This window comes from Phymastichus coffea, unplaced genomic scaffold (genome assembly GCF_024137745.1).
Source record: "Phymastichus coffea isolate CEN01 unplaced genomic scaffold, Cenicafe_Pcof_1.1 PCOF00008, whole genome shotgun sequence".
NCBI lineage: Eukaryota > Metazoa > Arthropoda > Insecta > Hymenoptera > Eulophidae > Phymastichus > Phymastichus coffea.
This window is the reverse complement of record NW_026706819.1, coordinates 9590830-9608710: the sequence shown is the minus strand read 5'-3', so window position 1 is coordinate 9608710 and position 17881 is coordinate 9590830. Positions and strand designations below refer to the sequence as shown.

Genomic DNA, 17881 nt, shown 5'->3' with positions numbered 1-17881 from the left:
CCATTGAAACAGAAACGTCGTCAGAATCTTCAACCCAAGTTGCAAAAAAAAATCCGATTTATGTTCCTCCACCACCTTCAGAAACAAAAGTTGAAGAATCGATCAAACTACCTTACAGACGAGTAGTTTCAACTCACAAATACTGCTGCATTTGTCGGAAAGTTTCAAATCTGGTTAACATTCCTTTTGAAGCACGTCAGCGAATTTTTACCGGAAAAGGAATTTTCATTCCGCAAGGAAATCGGTGCTGTGAAAATCATCTCATTAAAAATCGATTCTATGCTGATCAGATAAAAAACTTAAGAGTTATCTCTCATTGTTCTTCTATAAAATCATCGGACTTGACGAAGCTGTTAAACAATCTGTGCATACATTCAGAAAGAGAACTGACAGAAAAAATTGCAGATTTTTCCATTTCTAAAGAAAGAATTTATGCTTTCACTGGACTACATTGGGAACAAATAATTAAATTGCGTGAAATGATGACCTCGTTGCGAGATTCCGACAATCGTAGCGTAACACAAGCTCTTGTTGTTTTCTTATTTAGATTACGGTCTGGCAGTTCGAATGAGATGATTTGTTCTATTCTCGGGCTCGATAGTCATCAACAAGTTTCGAATTTTTCACTGTCCATACTTAATTCTTTTGAAAAAGACGTCTTACCTACACGTTTCGGCTTGAAAGCCGCAAATCGCGAAAAATTGATCCGTGATCATACGACGAATTTGTTATCGAAACTTCACCAAGTGAGTGGCGATAACTTAGCGCTTGTTGCTGACGGAACTTACATAAGACATCAGAAAAGTTCCAACAATGAATATCAAAGGAAATCGTATTCAAGTCACAAAAAAGCCCCTTTGTGTAAACCGTTCACTATTTGCGCAACTGACGGTTTCATTGTAGATGTGTTAGGGCCCTTTTATGCCACTGAAAATGATGCCTCAATATTAGCGACTATTCTAGATGATGCTGAAAATGATTTGAAAAAACTTATGTGTAAGGAGAATGACGTTTTCGTGCAGGATCGCGGATTTCGTGACATTGTAAAGAGGTTGGAAGAAGTTGAGAAATATCGTGTTCTGATGCCCAGTCTAAAAAATAAAAATCAGAAACAATTGACAACAAAGGAAGCAAATGAATCGCGCCGTGTTACCATGCTTCGATGGGTTGTAGAAGCTGTGCACGGTAATGTAGCTAAAAAATATAAGTTTTTCCATCAACAGCTGGATAACAGATATTTACCTAAAGCTGGGTTATACTGTAAAATTGTTTGCTTTTTAATCAATGAATTCGGCAAACGATTAGTATCAAGGGCTTTGTTCGATGAAGAAATAATAAATAATGTTCTTTTCAAAGATAGCGTTGTAAATAGTCTGGCAGAAGAAGCGCAAACTACGCGTTGGGCAAGAAGAACAAGTTTATTTCAGAAGTTGACATCCTCTGATGTACTTGATTTTCCTGAAATGACAAAATCAGATTTGATCAAGTTTTTCACAGGAACTTATCAATTACAGCAAACTATATCATATTTAGCTGAAATGATGAACGATGAAGATGAGATAAACTTGAGTTTTTGCAATGCCTCCACGAATATCCTCAATGTTCAAGTCAGATCTCGACATATTTCTCGACGAACTTATAATTGCTATATTGATTACAAACCTAATACAATAGGCACCGCTGGGATCTTACGCCATTATTGTGAATGTTCTAACGGAATGCGAACTATCGGCTGCTGCTCTCATGTGGCTTCGGTCATCTACTACTTATCGCACGCAAGATACCTGTCAAGAATTCTAAGACCTGCAGAAGAACTGACGCAGATTTTCGAACAAGTAGAGACAGTTCCCGTGATTGAAGAAGATAGTGATGAAGATTAATTTAAAATTCAGGGTTATTTATTAATAGATTGAAAAGAATCAAAACTGAAATTCATATGCATTGCATGTTTTGTATTTATCATCATTAGAATAATTAATAAAAAAAATTATTTAATATAATATGTAAAATATGTATAATAATCATTCAAGTTTCGAAGGTAAAAAGTACAATTAAAATATGTTCAATAATTATTTAATTCTGAGAATAAAAAATTATGTAAAATATGTACAATGATTGTTTGAGATTTTATGAATAATATAAAGACCATACAAATCAGGATTTTTGTTGGTTTTTCGCTTCTGACCCATCTTAGGTGGATGATATGCCAAAATCAATAGCACCATCGTGTTCTGCGGGAAAAAATATATCGAAAACATGTAACATATGTTCGAAAATGATATTAAATTACCTCTGAATACAAAAGGCATAGCTGTCTACAGTGTGGATAAGGCCGACAGTCTTAGCAGAATATCATTTTTGCTGATTTAATAATGAGTGTAAACTATTTTTAAACGTATAATACATGTTTTCGATGTATTTTTTTCGGTAAAACACAATGGTGGTATTTATTTTATCGTAGGTTTAACCTAAGCGGCTTTAGAGTAAAAAAACTGTATTTTTTATCGGTTTTTATTTTTTTTGAGGGAGTTCCACCACTTTTAAAAATCTGAAAAAATTCACAGACATTTCTGGACTATAAATACATAATATATATTTTTTTCAGAGATGAGTCTGTCTTTGTTTTTAAAATATCGCATTTTGAAATATTCGAACGGCTCTAAAAATTTGAATTTCCCGCCAAAATTTTTCGAGTAATCCCGCTTTGTAGGGCTTAAAAAACTCTACAATTTAAAAAAAAAGAATTTTCTAGCTCAAAAATTGACTGAGATATCGTCGAAAACCTGAAAATCACAAAATAGGGCCTTATAAGGCCCCATTTGAACTTAAGGGTCTGAAAATTGGGGAATCCTAGTTGTTTTTCATGCTGAACAAGATAGGCGATCCACTTTTTCAAAATCGTTGGGGGCACTTTTGACCATCTTAATAGGCTAGACCCTTTCTCACCAAAACTAGCACTCACAGTCAAGACACGTTTACTTCCTTGCACGAGTCGAATCCCACTCCTGTTTTGCGATGAATCATATTCAATCAATTCAATCAATTTATCACAAAATCACGATTTAACCTAATTTAAAAACCCATATAACACAACATATTTCAAAAATTTTGGGCCGAATTACGTCAAATCGTATAAACCAATCAAATGTTTGATGGGAGCAGGAGACGACATTTCGTCGTCTGCACTGCTTCCTCCCCTTTCTCTGCTCTCGGCTGGCCTAGCAATCGATGTTGGATGCATTCTAAGAATGCGCCTAATGCGGTTTGTTTTCTTTCAGCGGCAAGTTTTTTCTAATCAAAAAGGTGCAAATTACAAACTTTGTACGTAGCTCTGTACAAACGTTCGTAATGCACATCAAATTCGTTTCAAAGTACTTGAGCATCATTGATCATTTCACTATCAATACTTTCCAAATTTAACAAAATAAGTCTGTGAACTAGATGAGTGTGATACTCAAAATATTCGTCATCCATAATGTCCTTTAAAATAGTTAAGCTGTATATTAACAAGAAATTTTTAAACTCCGAATCCTTCCAACTAACATAGTCTCCCACGCTTCGGGGTAGACGCTGAATATATGATGAAGGATTGAACTGCTTGATTCTTCTATTGATTATATTTATAAATGGTATTAATGATCAACGACAATCTTTTTATTTTCCTTTCAAATCCGTAGTAGAATTCGTCGATTGCAGTTGAACCTATGTAGTTACGTACTAATAAATCTAGTGCAAAAGGGCCTTTAATGCCTCGTACAGTGACTCCTCGTTCAAAAGCTTGCTTAGTATATCGTCGTGTTTGATGGTGATTTTTTTTTTCCAAACCATGTGCCTGCCAGAATATAATTTTCTTTTTTAATCCTTAAATGATAAGGTAGCTCGTTGATCATCAAATATAACGGCCATATACCATATTTTGATAAATTTAAAATTTTTACGCCATCTGCGTTCCAGGTGAAAGTCAAATTATTAACATTTTCTCTATACGAGGTGTGATCAAAAAGTAAGGTGAATTTTGAAATTTAACGGGCTACGTCCGTTCGATCTTCGACTTTTTTATTTGGTTATGCCGGTACACTCGTCTAGAACATACGTTTCAAATTTCAGCTTTGTAGTATGTTTGGTTTGTTTGTGAGAGGCATCAAGGTTAGAAGTGTTTTGCGTGCTCCACGATTTGCTGCTGTCTAAAAACATGGATCAAAGAGTTTGCATTAAATTTTGTGTGAAAAATGGAATCAAATGTTCCAAAACACTTGAAATGCTGAAAGTGGCATACGGTGAGTCTACTTTAAGCCAAAAAAATGTTTACAAGTGGTATAAACTCTTCCAAGAAGGCTGAGAAGACACCGACGACGAACCTCGTTCTGGACGCCCCAGCACATCAACAACTGATGAGAATGTTGAAGAAGTGAAGAAAATAGTGTTGGGAAATCGTCGAATTACCATTAGAGAAATTGCTGATGATATTGGCATCTCATTTGGTTCGTGCCAATCAATTTTGACGAGTGTTTTAGACATGAGACGTGTGTCAGCGAAGTTTGTTCCGAAATTGCTCAATTTCGACCAAAAGAAACGTCGCATGAGCATCGCCCAAGAGCTACTGAATGACGTCAACGATGATCCAGATTTTCTCAACAGGGTTATAACAGGTGACGAAACATGGGTATACGGTTATGACGTCGAGACTAAGACTCAATCGTCCCAGTGGAGGCATTCTGGATCACCAAGACCAAAAAAAGCACGCCAAGTTCGATCAAATGTAAAGGTTTTGCTTACAGTTTTCTTTGACAGCAGGGGCGTGGTGCATCCTGAGTTCATGCCACAGGGTAGAACAGTAAATAAGGAATATTACCTGCAAGTTATGCGCAATTTGCGCGAAGCAATCCACCAGAAAAGTCCGAATTTGTGGAAGAATAAAAATTGGCTTTTGCACCATGATAACGCCCCTGCTCACACATCGTGGCTTGTGCGCGAATTTTTGGCTAAAACCAACACAGTAACGATGCCACAGGCACCGTATTCCCCAGATCTGGCCCCCTGTGACTTTTTCTTGTTCGCAAAACTGAAGAGGCCCATGAAAGGACGGCGTTTTGCCACGATTGAGGAGATAAAGACGGCATCGAAGGATGAACTAAACAAGATCACAAAAAATGATTTTTTGAAATGCTTTGAGGATTGGAAAAAGCGTTGGTACAAGTGCATTATATCCGAGGGGGATTACTTTGAAGGAGATAAAATAAAAATTGATGAATAAATAAATATTTTTTGAGAAAAATAAAAATTCACCTTACTTTTTGATCACACCTCGTATTCCTGAGGCAGCGAATTTTAAACCAACTCATCATATATATCTTGATAGTTGTCAATGTTCTGTTTAACTCATGTGAATCGGTGATTTAAGTTTTCCCAGAATTTTAGACGTTTGAAAAACGGAGCTATTTGTTGCATTATTGGGACTCGTAACACGTGGTCAATTTTAGTGTCTAGTCGACAAATATTACAGTGCTCATTTTCTATTGACATTAAACATATTGAGCAATAAAAGTGTTTCACTAACGGGAATTGAATATTTGTAAAAAATTGTTTAAATTTGTAGAGTTTTTACGCAATAGTTTGGTTTGATACAATGTAGCTCTATAATTTCGAGTATGGTTGTCATTCAAGCCCCCGTGACTTCAAATCTCGACATGAGGGTAAAAATGGACATGATACTTTCTGCAGTCATTATTGGTGCACCTGGATACAATTTATCACTATTAACAATTGTAAATTCCTGATCGTCGCTATCTTCTGTATTTGAGTATTCTGTAGGCGAACTGTACACTGATGAGCTGGTATCAGTGGCAAAAATACTCTCATCTTCTTCGCTGGAGTAATGATGATCATTAAGAAATGTTGTACAATCATATTAACATTTAAGAAATTTATAAATTCATCTGACTATATATTATTTTAACTGTACAAGGAAGACATTTAATATTGTAGATTTGAAATTAACTTCAACTATAAAAATTTAAAAATTCAAGGTATGATTGAATTTTATCCATAATTGCATATTCATTCAATTAGTTAAATTTGTAAAAGAGGTCGCCGAGTACTAAAAAAGGTCCCTGCTTTACTTCGAACCGTATTAGCAAGTTTTCTTGAAAACGAGTTACGTGATCGATGCATAACTTTTTATGATTGCTTATAAATTCAATTCAGAATTCAAAATAATATATGAACATAACAATTATCTATTGCGGCAGAAAATATTTTCAGTAAGTATATAATGACATAAAAAAAGACATAGAAATTTTTATATATTTTCATGTGAACATTGTTCAATTTATTACTGATGAAAAGGTTTTGAAACATACTATGCGTATGCGCATGCTATGATCAAAGCTCCCCATTATCATCTAGTAAAATAAAGTAAAGCTCAAAGCTTAAGCTTGTGCTGATTTAACTTAACAGTACGCTCATATGTGAAGTCAAGTATTGCTTATAACGCGGTTTTGAACGACTCAAGCAATTTCGTGCACCAACCTGCAAAATGAAGACAGAGTAACTTTGCTTGGAGATGGTTGAGCAACGTGAATATCGAGCTTTCTGCTCTCCTCATGCATCAACCATACTTTGACGCAGATAACTGTACACTAAAATAGTTATAGTGATACTTTTAGTAGAATGGCTGAAGATTTTCAACAAGTTTTGGATAACAGGCATCAACCTCTCACGCTTGAAATTATATTGTAAATTTTTTTCATGAAAGCTTTACGTCACCCGTGATTTGTTTATACTTTTTTCTAATTAAAAAATAGTAGCTTAATGTATGACTTTAAAAGAATTATTAATATTTTTTAGAATTTTATTATTACAGCCGAATGCTACACTGCACCGCAATAGAAAAGCTAACGAAGTCTCACCGACGATTAATTCTGTCCCCTTATTTTAATTTTCACAGCAAGCTTTAGGTTGGAAATTCAGACTGTGGGAACAGAGTCAATCGTCGGCGAAGTAAACGTGGTTATCGCTATTGCTAAGAAGTTGAGCACTCGAAAGAAAAAAAATTTTTGTCTCGAACACTCTGTGAGTAATGTATTCGATAATTATAAGACTCACAAAATTATACCTTGCTGTTCAATATCCGATAAATAATCGTCATGCTGATTATGTCCGTTCCCATCACGCTCAGCATCATGCGTAATGTTCTCCTGCTCCAAGTAGCTATTATCGAAATCGTCGGTATCTTTATGACTTTTAGAGCTTTCAAGTTCAGCATCACGTGAAACGTGCTCCTGCTCAGAGTAGCTATCATCCACAGGCGTCGATATCGTGATGGTTCAGAGCTTGTGTCAACGTGATTCTACGGGAAAATATTTTCCATTTATGGCTTGTTTTTATACTAATGAGATGGATAATATTAAATTAAAATCTTCGAGGTATAAACACGATAAAACAACACACTCAAGAATACTAATATTGTTAATTTAACTTTAAAACTGTATCGGCAAATATTTTTCAAGAGTTATGTAACGGTGTAGGCTGGTCATAGCCTACATCGTGTGTCCCTTACCTCTCTCTGATCTTGGCGAGGGCTCACGGCTGGCATCAAACACATTCTTATTCTTTATTGCCTGATGCCTGCCTTTGTTTTTCAGCGCTAGTACCCGAGCAAGAAGGAGAGAGAAAGCGTCGTACTGCAGTGCGAGCCGGCTAGAGAGAGAGAGAGAGAAAGAGAGAGAGCGAGAGAGAATGCGTCTTAAGAATGCTAGACTATAGACGCGCGGATTTAGTCGAATTCGGCAGTGTCTCGCGCCTCGAATTAGGGGAGTGAGTGGTGGAAGAAGGTGTGAGAGAGAGCGGCTCCCACGCAGTCGTCAGTCGTCAATGCCACTCATTAGGAGAGAGAGCTTTGTTTGCTAGCCTATCAGTGTGTTTGCATTACAAGACGATCTTCAATTTAACATAAACATAGCCCCCTTTATTACACTGACATAGGTCAGATCATAGATACAACCTATATAAACATTGATGACTCAGAAATTAAATTTATCGTTGTAACCGACAAATTCCCCAACAGTACGGAAGCTCTTCTGGGAGCAAATTTTTTTAGAACAAATCAGGCCGTAGTCGATTTCGGGCTGGAGATATTACAAATTCCGATAAATCAATACCTTTTTTTGAATAAAATGATCCATGAAGTCCCACGTAGGACTAAATTAACCCCAAAGTTACCCTTTAAAAATCCAACCTCATTTTACAGAGGCTACATCCCCACTTTGGAATTCGGAAACCCTACATTACAGCGGAAAATCAAATAGCATGTAACTTAGATGATTATGTAGACTAACAAATAGAAAACAGTAACAATTTTCTAGTCAAAATTAGATTCCAAAAGTTAATACTATTCACGGAAGCCATGTACTTTCAAATTGAACATACGGGATAGTTTTATGAACGATCCTTTCGAGCGCGGATCTTCGTGCTCTCACGAATTCGAGTCTATCGCTTCAATTTCTCTTACCTCCAACAATTCAGGTGACGCAACCATAAACAAAGACTAAACGCAAGAGTTGAAGGACCAAGAGACCTTTTCGCAAATTCTAAACGAACTAACTAATCTTCAAGTTTCACCTCCACGCTGTGTGAACACATTAACGGCGCCAAGACTACCGGCAGACGAGCATATCACAGTTGTAGCCAGTCCGGAACTTAATACTGGGACAGTTTCTCACTCTTCTCGTCTGCTTAAACCTAGCGCAAATAAGGCTCTAACCTCTATAAACCTAAAAGCACAAGGGTCAACTTTAACCACCGATACCCATAACGCAAATTTAATTAAACGTTCTAACAATGGTCCAACGTTCCAAGATCAGTCGTCGGAGTACGTGATTGCTTTAAAAGAAGGAATAGAATACGACTAAATGCACACTTTATCTGTGATGAGATTAAATTCAGAAGGTAATATCAAAGATATACTCGATAGTAACTCCGTCTATTATTCCGAAGAAAAATTTTCTTCGCTAAACTATGCTCACCTACCCGCTGAACTCAATCTCAACCCCAACCTTAGTCGAGTTGATAAGATTATAAACTTGATTGACACAGACGGAATATCAAACGAACTAAGAACGTGCTTTCGCAAGCTCGTAGAAAAACCTGATAAAGCTTTCCACTTATCGAACGACCATCTAACAGCAACCAACACTACGTGCCACAGAATTGTAACTATAGATGACATCCCCGTGAATATTCAGCAATATCCCATCCCGCAAAAAATGCAGGCAATAGTGGAAGTGATAGTTAGGAAATTATTGATAACAGATATAATAGAAACCTCCAATAGCGATTATAACGCCCCCTTACTAATAGTACCGAAACATAACGGAAAATGGAGAGTCGTGGTAGATTTCTGGGAACTAAATAAGAAAATAAAGGCAGACTTAACCTATTCCCAATTTTATCAACAAATTATCTCAATTATTTGGGTCGACCGTGTACTCCATTCTAGACATGGTCTCAGGATTTCACCAGGTACTACTTCATCCCGAAGATCGTCAAAAGATCGCCTTCTCAACACCATACGGTCACTTTCATTTTATAAGAATGCCCTTTGGTCTAAAAAATCCTCCAAGTACATTTCAAGACATGATCGATAATGTACTCAGAAACGTACAAGGAAAAAGAGTTCTGGCCTATGTCGATGACTTAAATATTTTTTTCAAAGATATCGACGAACACGATGATAAATACCTGCAGACATCAGAACTTTTTATTGATACAGGACTAAAATTTAACCCTAAAAATGTAGACCATATCAAAATGAGGCCAAATATTTAGGTGACGTTTTAACTTCAAATGGCATAAAACTGGACTCGGCCAAAGTTCGTGCTGTCAAAGAATTCCCGACATCTAAAACCTCTAAAAATATACAAGAATTCATTGGCCAATCCAGATATTACCGCCGATTCATCCTTGGATTTTCGAAGATAGCCAAGCCCTTAACCGAACTTATAAAGAAGAACATGCCATTCATCTGGCAAGACACTCAGAAAAACACATTCGAAACCCTGAAAATTTGCCTAACCACTGAGCCAATACTCATACATCTTAATTTCAACGAACGATTCTTTATGACAGACGTTTCACAGTACGCTATCGGTGGATACCTAGGACAAAAAATAGGCGACAAATATCTCCCTGTTTATTATGTCTCTAGAGTCTTAACTATACCCGAAACCAACTATCGTACGATTGAAAAGGAACTTTTATCAATAGTATACTGCATCAAGCAATTCCGCTATTATCTTTTTGGTCAAGAATTCATCGTCATAACAGATCACCAAACCCTCATTTGGTTTCACAATCTCAAATTGCCTAACGTTAGGCTTAAGCGTAAGGTATTTTAAACCATTCTAAACTATTCTAAAAAAGTTAAAAATTGCTAATAAATACTAAAAATAAGACGTTATGTAATTGTTATTATTCACAACTATTCTAAAAAAAGTTAAGAATCGCTAATAAGTACTACAAATAAGAATGTCTTGTTATGTAATTGTTAATATATTCAAAATAAAAAAGAAATATACTACAATGAAAAGAAATTATAACAAGGTTTTTTGACATATTTTGCGTAATTTTCCGGATCTTAGGTGATTTACTTAACAGATTCTGCATGGTATGATTGAATTAAGAACCCCTCACCTTATACAAATAAAAAAACAAATGTTTCATTAAATTGTGGAAAAATTACGGCCGAACTTAATCAACTTCAGATATAGAATCAAAATAAAGAAAGGTTCAACATTATCTTTGCCTAAAGTTTAGCCAAGCTTTAGTCAGACATATAACTAAAATTTGTGTGGAAAATAAGTTTGATAAAAGTTTTCACAATTTTTAAGAATAAAATCAATCTCAAAATTAAGTTTGTTGAAACTAGTGACAAATTTGATTCAAACTGTGTGGGAAAAAAGGAAAAATAATTTTCAATGGCCAAAGTTTGCAAAGACTTTTCCTAAACTTTTTACAAACATCGCAGGCGAAACGAAAAGTTTGGAATCATCTCATTGTTTAAATTTTACCAAACTTCAACTAACGCAAGTTTAATTAAAATTTTCTCAAACTTTAAATTTTTTTACGCGGGCAGTCAGTGGAGGACGTCACAGCAGAATCGAGTGCGTGGAGCGAGTACAGCAGAAGTCGTGAGAAGGAGACCTGAGAGCAAGAAGCAAGAATTCCAGGAGGAAGCTGCTCAGCGGGAAGACAACGATACGCCTTCGAGAAGAGATGGTCTACCGTTTCCCGCTCATCAAGGAGTCGAAGCAGGACAACGGTCAAGTTCTCTTCCAGAATTTCTCTCTCTCTCTCTCCCTTTCTGTCTGTCTCTCTCTGTCTGTCTGTCTCTCTCTCTCTCCCTGTCTGTCTGTCTCTCTCTCTCTCCCTGTCTGTCTGTCTCTCTCTGTCTGTCTGTCTCTCTCTCTCTCCCTGTCTATCTGTCTCTCTCTGTCTGTCTGTCTCTCTCTCTCTTTCTCTCTCTTTCAGACATGGCGATCGTCCTCACCCGTCACGGGTGCCGCGATAATTAGGCGTTCACCCGCCAAATATTGCGACGATTCTTCGTGCCGATATTCGCACCGTTGCCGCGGTGATATCACGCCAGGCAATGAGCTGACTAATTGTCGGGCTTCTTTGTACAGTATGTTAAGTTATTTTTAGAATATAGGATAAGATTTGCAATTAAATAGTCTAAATCCCTTTATTTTTCTTTTCTCTTACTCTAATCCTCTCTCAATTACTCAGAGCGTCATTGCCTCTCTTCCCCGCTCTAAATAATTCGTGACGAGCCGTATTATCTCGTTACAAATGTCTAAACCTCCATTTTCAACCGAACAATTAAAACTTTAATTTGTAACGGTGTATATTGGTCATGGCCACACCGTGCGTTCCTTCTCTCTCTCTCCGACATCGGCATCGTGCCTAATGGCACGATGCCGATCGGTTTCTCTCTTCACGAGAAAGAAAAAGAGAGCAGCAACAGTATTTTTTTTTACATTTCAGTAAAAATCGTGATGAAGCAAATAAATTCTATAAATAACAAATGTTCAAAGAAAAAAAATATCATAACATTTACTTTTTAATAAATATTATATTTTTCTTTCATTTACTTTTCGTTCGATTTGGTTTTTTTCTTATTATATGTTTTCTTAACATTTTTTATACAACTTTTGCCTTGTACTGATGTATTTTATTATTTTTTCCTTTTATCGTTGAAGTTTTCTTCATCTTGCGTTTTCTTTTAGTTATTTTCTTTTTATTTTTTTCTACTTCAATTTATTAATTTACAACAGTTTCAGCAATGAAACATTTAGTCTCCCCTTCGAATGGCTTAAACTTCTATAATAGCATTGCTGGATACCGTAAAACTTCATGGCAATATTTCTCTCCTTCATTTTATTATTACAAAAATTTTAGATTTCTTCCGATGTCTATGTATTAAATATATGGAAGTAGTATACATCTGAACATGCTGGACAAAGCTTTTTTCACATTATGTAGCGTCCATTTCAGAACAGCGTAAATTATATACTGTTGCATAATGCTTTACTAAGCCTCATAAACCATTAATGCCACCTTTTCTATATCTGGTTGTAGAAAATATCCATTTTTTATTCACTGTTGCTTTTTTAAAATTCATATAACTCGAAACGATTTTTCAAATAACTTGCAGCACCATCAGATAATGTGGTGATTGATTCCAACATAATATTATATTTATTGAGTATGCTTGCAACAATTTCAATTTTTTGTATTGATATCAAAACACGGGAACAATCATGTTTCATAGCATTGCTGACAACAACAAAACCTTTGTCCATATCTCTTACACAGCAAAGTACAGTAAAAATTGTAACTTACTTGTTTACTTAGTGGTGGTTTTGAACTGTGACGAGAGTAAGCAGTTGCCTGTTTCTCGTCGGTTCCTCTGCCTTCCCCCTTTGCCCTTGGCAAGGCTCAATGGTAAGTATTGGGCGCACTTTCTCTATGCACCTAATACTGCACCTCTTTTTTAGCCGCCATAAATTACCAAGCCCAGCTGAAATAGCCTAAGGAGAGCGAGAGAGAGCGTTGCAGAAGGAAAATGTAAGAAGACGCTGCAGTTGAAAAAAGAGAGAGAGAAAAAGAGATAAAGAGCGCTCACGTGAGCGCACACTAAGCGGTTATTACTAAAAATAGGCTAAGTAGGGATAGTTTGCGAGAGAGCGGTCACTGCCCGCCCAGGAGTATTGCGTGGCGTCACTCGATGTCAGCCATCAATCGAGGTCAGTCGACCAAAGAATTAGCTCGTGCTGCCATCATCTTAGCAATTATTCCCTGCGAAGTAAAGGTTGGCTACCTGATCGGTCATCCTGAGTGGTCCCATGCCCTGGCCATTCGTCAAAGCGCGCACCACCTGCAGCACCGACAACGACGAGAAGCCGGACAGTCAGCCTGCCCTAAAGTTGCCACCTTCACCACCCAGAGATCATCGAGGAGAAAACAAAGATCAGGTTATCTCTCTGTCCCGGTTATTCTCTCTCTAGCAGTGATGTGCGGCCGCGCGAATTATTAGATAGTCAGGCGATCACTTGCCGGATACCTTTGTTTAATTACTTTTCATCGATAATTTGTATTGCGTGTTTCATTTAGTTGTAAGTGCACGGTAGCCAGGCGATTACTCGCCGGCTACTTTATAAGTTTCTTTGTATTAGAATAAGTCGCGTTGTTATTAGGTTAAGGTGCATAATGTTGTGGTCGTACGATTAAGGTATTTATATTTTGATTAGTGAAGTGCGCGGTTGTTTAAATTATAAGATAATAAAAGGTTTGTTATTTGGTATTAAATCAAATTGGTTTATTTTCCCGCCTACTCTTCCGATATTGTATTTAGAGCGAAAGCGCCTTCTTACCTTCCCCTTTAAAAATAGGTAGCAGCGCGTCAAAACTGTTACAATTTAAACTAGTACTGATATTTTAAGAATATTTAAAATAGTACTAGTTTGATCAATAAAATTTTTAGGAACAATTAGAAATAGATTGAAATTTGCACTATACGAGGCGTGTTCAAAAAGTAAGGTGATTTTTCAAATTTCAGGGGCAACGTACTTTCGATTATCGATTTTTTTGTTTTGTTATGTTGGTACACTTTTCCCGAACATCTATACCAAGTTTCAAGTGTATAGCATTTTTTGTTGGTTGTGAGAGGCGTAAAGGTTATAAGTGTTTTGCGTGCTCGGCGATTTCTTGCTATCGAAAAATATGGATCAAAGGATTTGCATCAAATTTTGTGTAAAAAATAAAATTAAGTCTCCGAAACACTTAAAATGTTGACGGTGGCATACAGTGAAACTGTTCTGTGTAAAAAAAATGTTTACAAGTGGTACAAACTCTTCCAAGATGGCCGGGAAGATGCCAATGACGAGCCTCGCTCTAGACGTCCAAGCACATCAACAACTGATGCAAACGTTCAAGCAGGGAAGAAAATTGTTCTGGAAAATCGTCGAATCACTATCAGAGACGTTGCTGAGGATGTTGGTATATCGCTTGGCTCGTGCCATGAAATTTTTTCTAATGTTTTGGGCATGAGGCGTGTGTCAGCGAAGTTTGTTCCGAAATTGCTAAATTTTGACCAAAAGAACCGTCGCATGAGCATCGCTCAAGAACTGTTGAATGACGTCAACGACGACCCAGATTTACTCAAAAAGGTCATAACTGGTGACGAATCATGGGTATATGGTTATAATATCGAAACCAAAGTCCAATCGTCCCAATGGAAGAGCCCAGATGAGCCAAGACCGAAAAAAGTACGCCAAGTTCGATCAAATGTCAAAATTTGCTCACTGATTTCTTCGATTACCATGGCATGGTGCATCAGGAGTTCTTACCATATAGACGTACGGTCAATAAACAGTATTATCTTGAAGTTATACGCCGTTTGCGAGAAGCAATACGAAGAAAACGCCCAGAATTGTGGAAAAACAATTCATAGCTTTTGCATCACGATAATGCCCCTGCTCACTCATCTTTGCTTGTGAAGGATTTTTTGGCCAAAAACATCACAATCATGCCTCAGCCACCATATTCACCGGATTTGGCCCCATGTGACTTTTTCTTGTTTCCAAAACTAAAGAGACCTATGAAAGGACGGAGATTTGCAACGATTGAAGAGATAAAGACTGCATCGCTCGAAGAGCTCAAAGCTATACCGAAAAGTGCTTATGAGAAGTGCTTTGAGGATTGGAAAAACCATTGGCATAAGTGTATTGTATCTGAGGGGGATTACTTTGAAGGGGACAACATAAATATTGATAAATAAATAAATATTCTTTCTTAAAAATACGAAGTCACCTTACTTTTTGAACACACCTCGTAGATCCACAGATACATGTTATTTACTGGATCTATCATTAGATATTCCGGAGGTATAGAGTAGAACTCACATCTGCTAACTTTTATTTCAGAATTATCGTCTTTGATAACTTAATATAATTCCTTCATACTTCTTGTTAAAAAACGTTTGACTATTTTTATTTTTTTTTGCATTTTTAATCACACTTATAACATCAGCCTTATTTGGACATTGTCTTAAACAACTAAAATTACACAGATCAACATGATTTTTATCGCCAGAACATGAGCAACATATTCCGAAGGTTATTGATGCGCTGAACATGAATCTACTCACTAATATGAACTATGCTATGACCTCGTAATAACACAATGACGATGCTATAAATCCCCCAATAACGTTATGACAGTGTTATCAACCCCCTAATAAGCCCCTAATAACCCTCGTAATATGAAATCTGCTATGAACCCCCTAAAAACCCAATGGCAATCCTATCAACCCCCAACAACTCACCCCCTAATAACCCCTTAATATAAACTATGCTAATAACCCCCTGATGACGCAATGGCAGTGCTATCACCCTCTAGTAACCCCCTAATAACCCCCCTAATATGAACGGGTCTATGAACCCCTTAATAGCGCAATGGCAATGCTAAAACGCCCCTAATGACTTAATGGCAATCCTATCAACCCCCTAATAACCTCCCACCTATAAACTTCCCCCCTAATAACCCTCTAATATAAACTAAGCTAATAAACCCCTAATAACACAATAATAATGCTAGCAACCCCCTAATTACCCAACGGCAATGCTATCAACCACATTATGTCAGATGCTTGAATGTTATCAATTTTCTGATTTGTGGAATCGTTTCCTTTTTTCGTCTAGGCTTCTGGTCTTAACATTCTCTTATGCTACAGTCCATCATCTTCTCGTTTAAGAGCGCAGCAGTAGTCAGCTAACATATTAACATTCCATCTACCTTCTTTCCATCTCTTGGATGTCTTGGTGGAATCTTTCTCCTTGCTCCTCACTCAGATCTCGAAGATTCTCAGGAAAAGAATCTAAATGAGAATTCAGGAAGTATACATTTAAACTCATGTTACAACCCAATTCTTTGAAACTGGTAAGCATATTTTGAACGACTACGTGATAATTTTCTACTTTTCTGTTTCCTAAAAATCCTTCTACAACCGTTGTAAAATTCATCCATGCAGCCTTCTCTTTTCTTGTCATCGTTTGTTGAAAATCAGACGATTTCATCATCTTTCTTATATCTGGACCTATGAAAATACCTTCCTTTATTTTTGCATCAGATAATCCTGGGAATTTATCCAATAAGTAGGGGAAGCATTTTCCATTCTGATCAAGGGCTTTGACAAATTGCTTAATCAATCCTAATTTTATGTGGAGGGGAGGTAAAAGTATTTTTTTTGGATCACACAAGGGTTTTTTGAGAACATTGTGTGATCCTGGCTTTAGAGACGTGGGAAGTGGCCATTTAAACTTTTTCCAATGACGTGCAGTAGCTCTACTATCCTACAAACAAATCAAACATGGATATTTGGTATACCTCGTCTGCTGTCCAAGAAGTATAGTTATTACTTTTAAATCACCACAGATGAGCCATTTATGTTCTTCATATTTAATTTTCTCAACTATCTGCATGTTCTCGTAAGATTCTTTTAGATACACTGAATGGGCGAGTGGAATCGAAGCATATTTATTTCCATTGTAAAGGAGGACAGTCTTCAAACTTCTTTAGAAGAATCGATGAAGAGACGCCATTTAGTAGCGAATTATATCAAGCCTAATTTTGTCATTAAGCCAGTCACGTCATGACAGTAAATCAATCCATCTTTCTCTGCGAAATATCTGATATATTCTTGCTATCTGTTTCTGTACCAAGAAAAAGTTATTTTTGGAGCCAACAGATTCATTTCTTTCAACCTAGAACCTAACAATTCTGATTTATTTTTTGGCAGGTCCAAATCTTTAACCAAATTATTTAGAAGAGCTTGTGTAAATAATTGAGGACTTTTAGTTGTATCGTAATGTGCACTATCATCTGACTGCGGATCTTCGTCGTCCACCTCGATATCATTTATTTCGTCTGGGCTCCTAGAAGTACTAGGTAAACATTCTGTTTTCTTTAGGGGTGATGATTTCTCACAGACAAGAGTCCCCTGTAAAACTGGTTTAGTAACAGATGAGACATTAGAATAGAAAAATTGCAGATTTATTCTTACTGTTGAAACCTTTCAGGTCAATAGAACAAAAGTAACAGTGATTATGATCACGTGGCTCACGCCAGATCATCGGAGAACTGAAAGGCAATTTTTGCGAAGAGTCGTCTTTATTCCAACGACTTAATATTGTATGGCAACTTACACAATTTGTGTTTGGCACCCAAGATTTGTCTACATTCACAATAGAATAGCCGAAATAGTTTTTGTTAGCAGTTTCGATTGAAGGCGTAATGTTTCTCTTTTGATTTTTTGTAGCATAAA

General features: G+C 36.7%; 1 protein-coding gene across 1 annotated transcript in view; it reads right to left on the bottom strand.

Annotated features, from left to right (window-relative positions):
• LOC131670682 (uncharacterized) overlaps positions 1–17881 on the bottom strand; it is a 455485-nt gene that overhangs the window by 161877 nt on the left and 275727 nt on the right. The window contains exon 3 of the mRNA XM_058946486.1: positions 7115–7348. Coding sequence (XP_058802469.1) covers positions 7115–7300 — 186 coding nt within the window. The 5' untranslated portion in view covers positions 7301–7348. The remainder of the gene's footprint in view (positions 1–7114; positions 7349–17881) is intronic.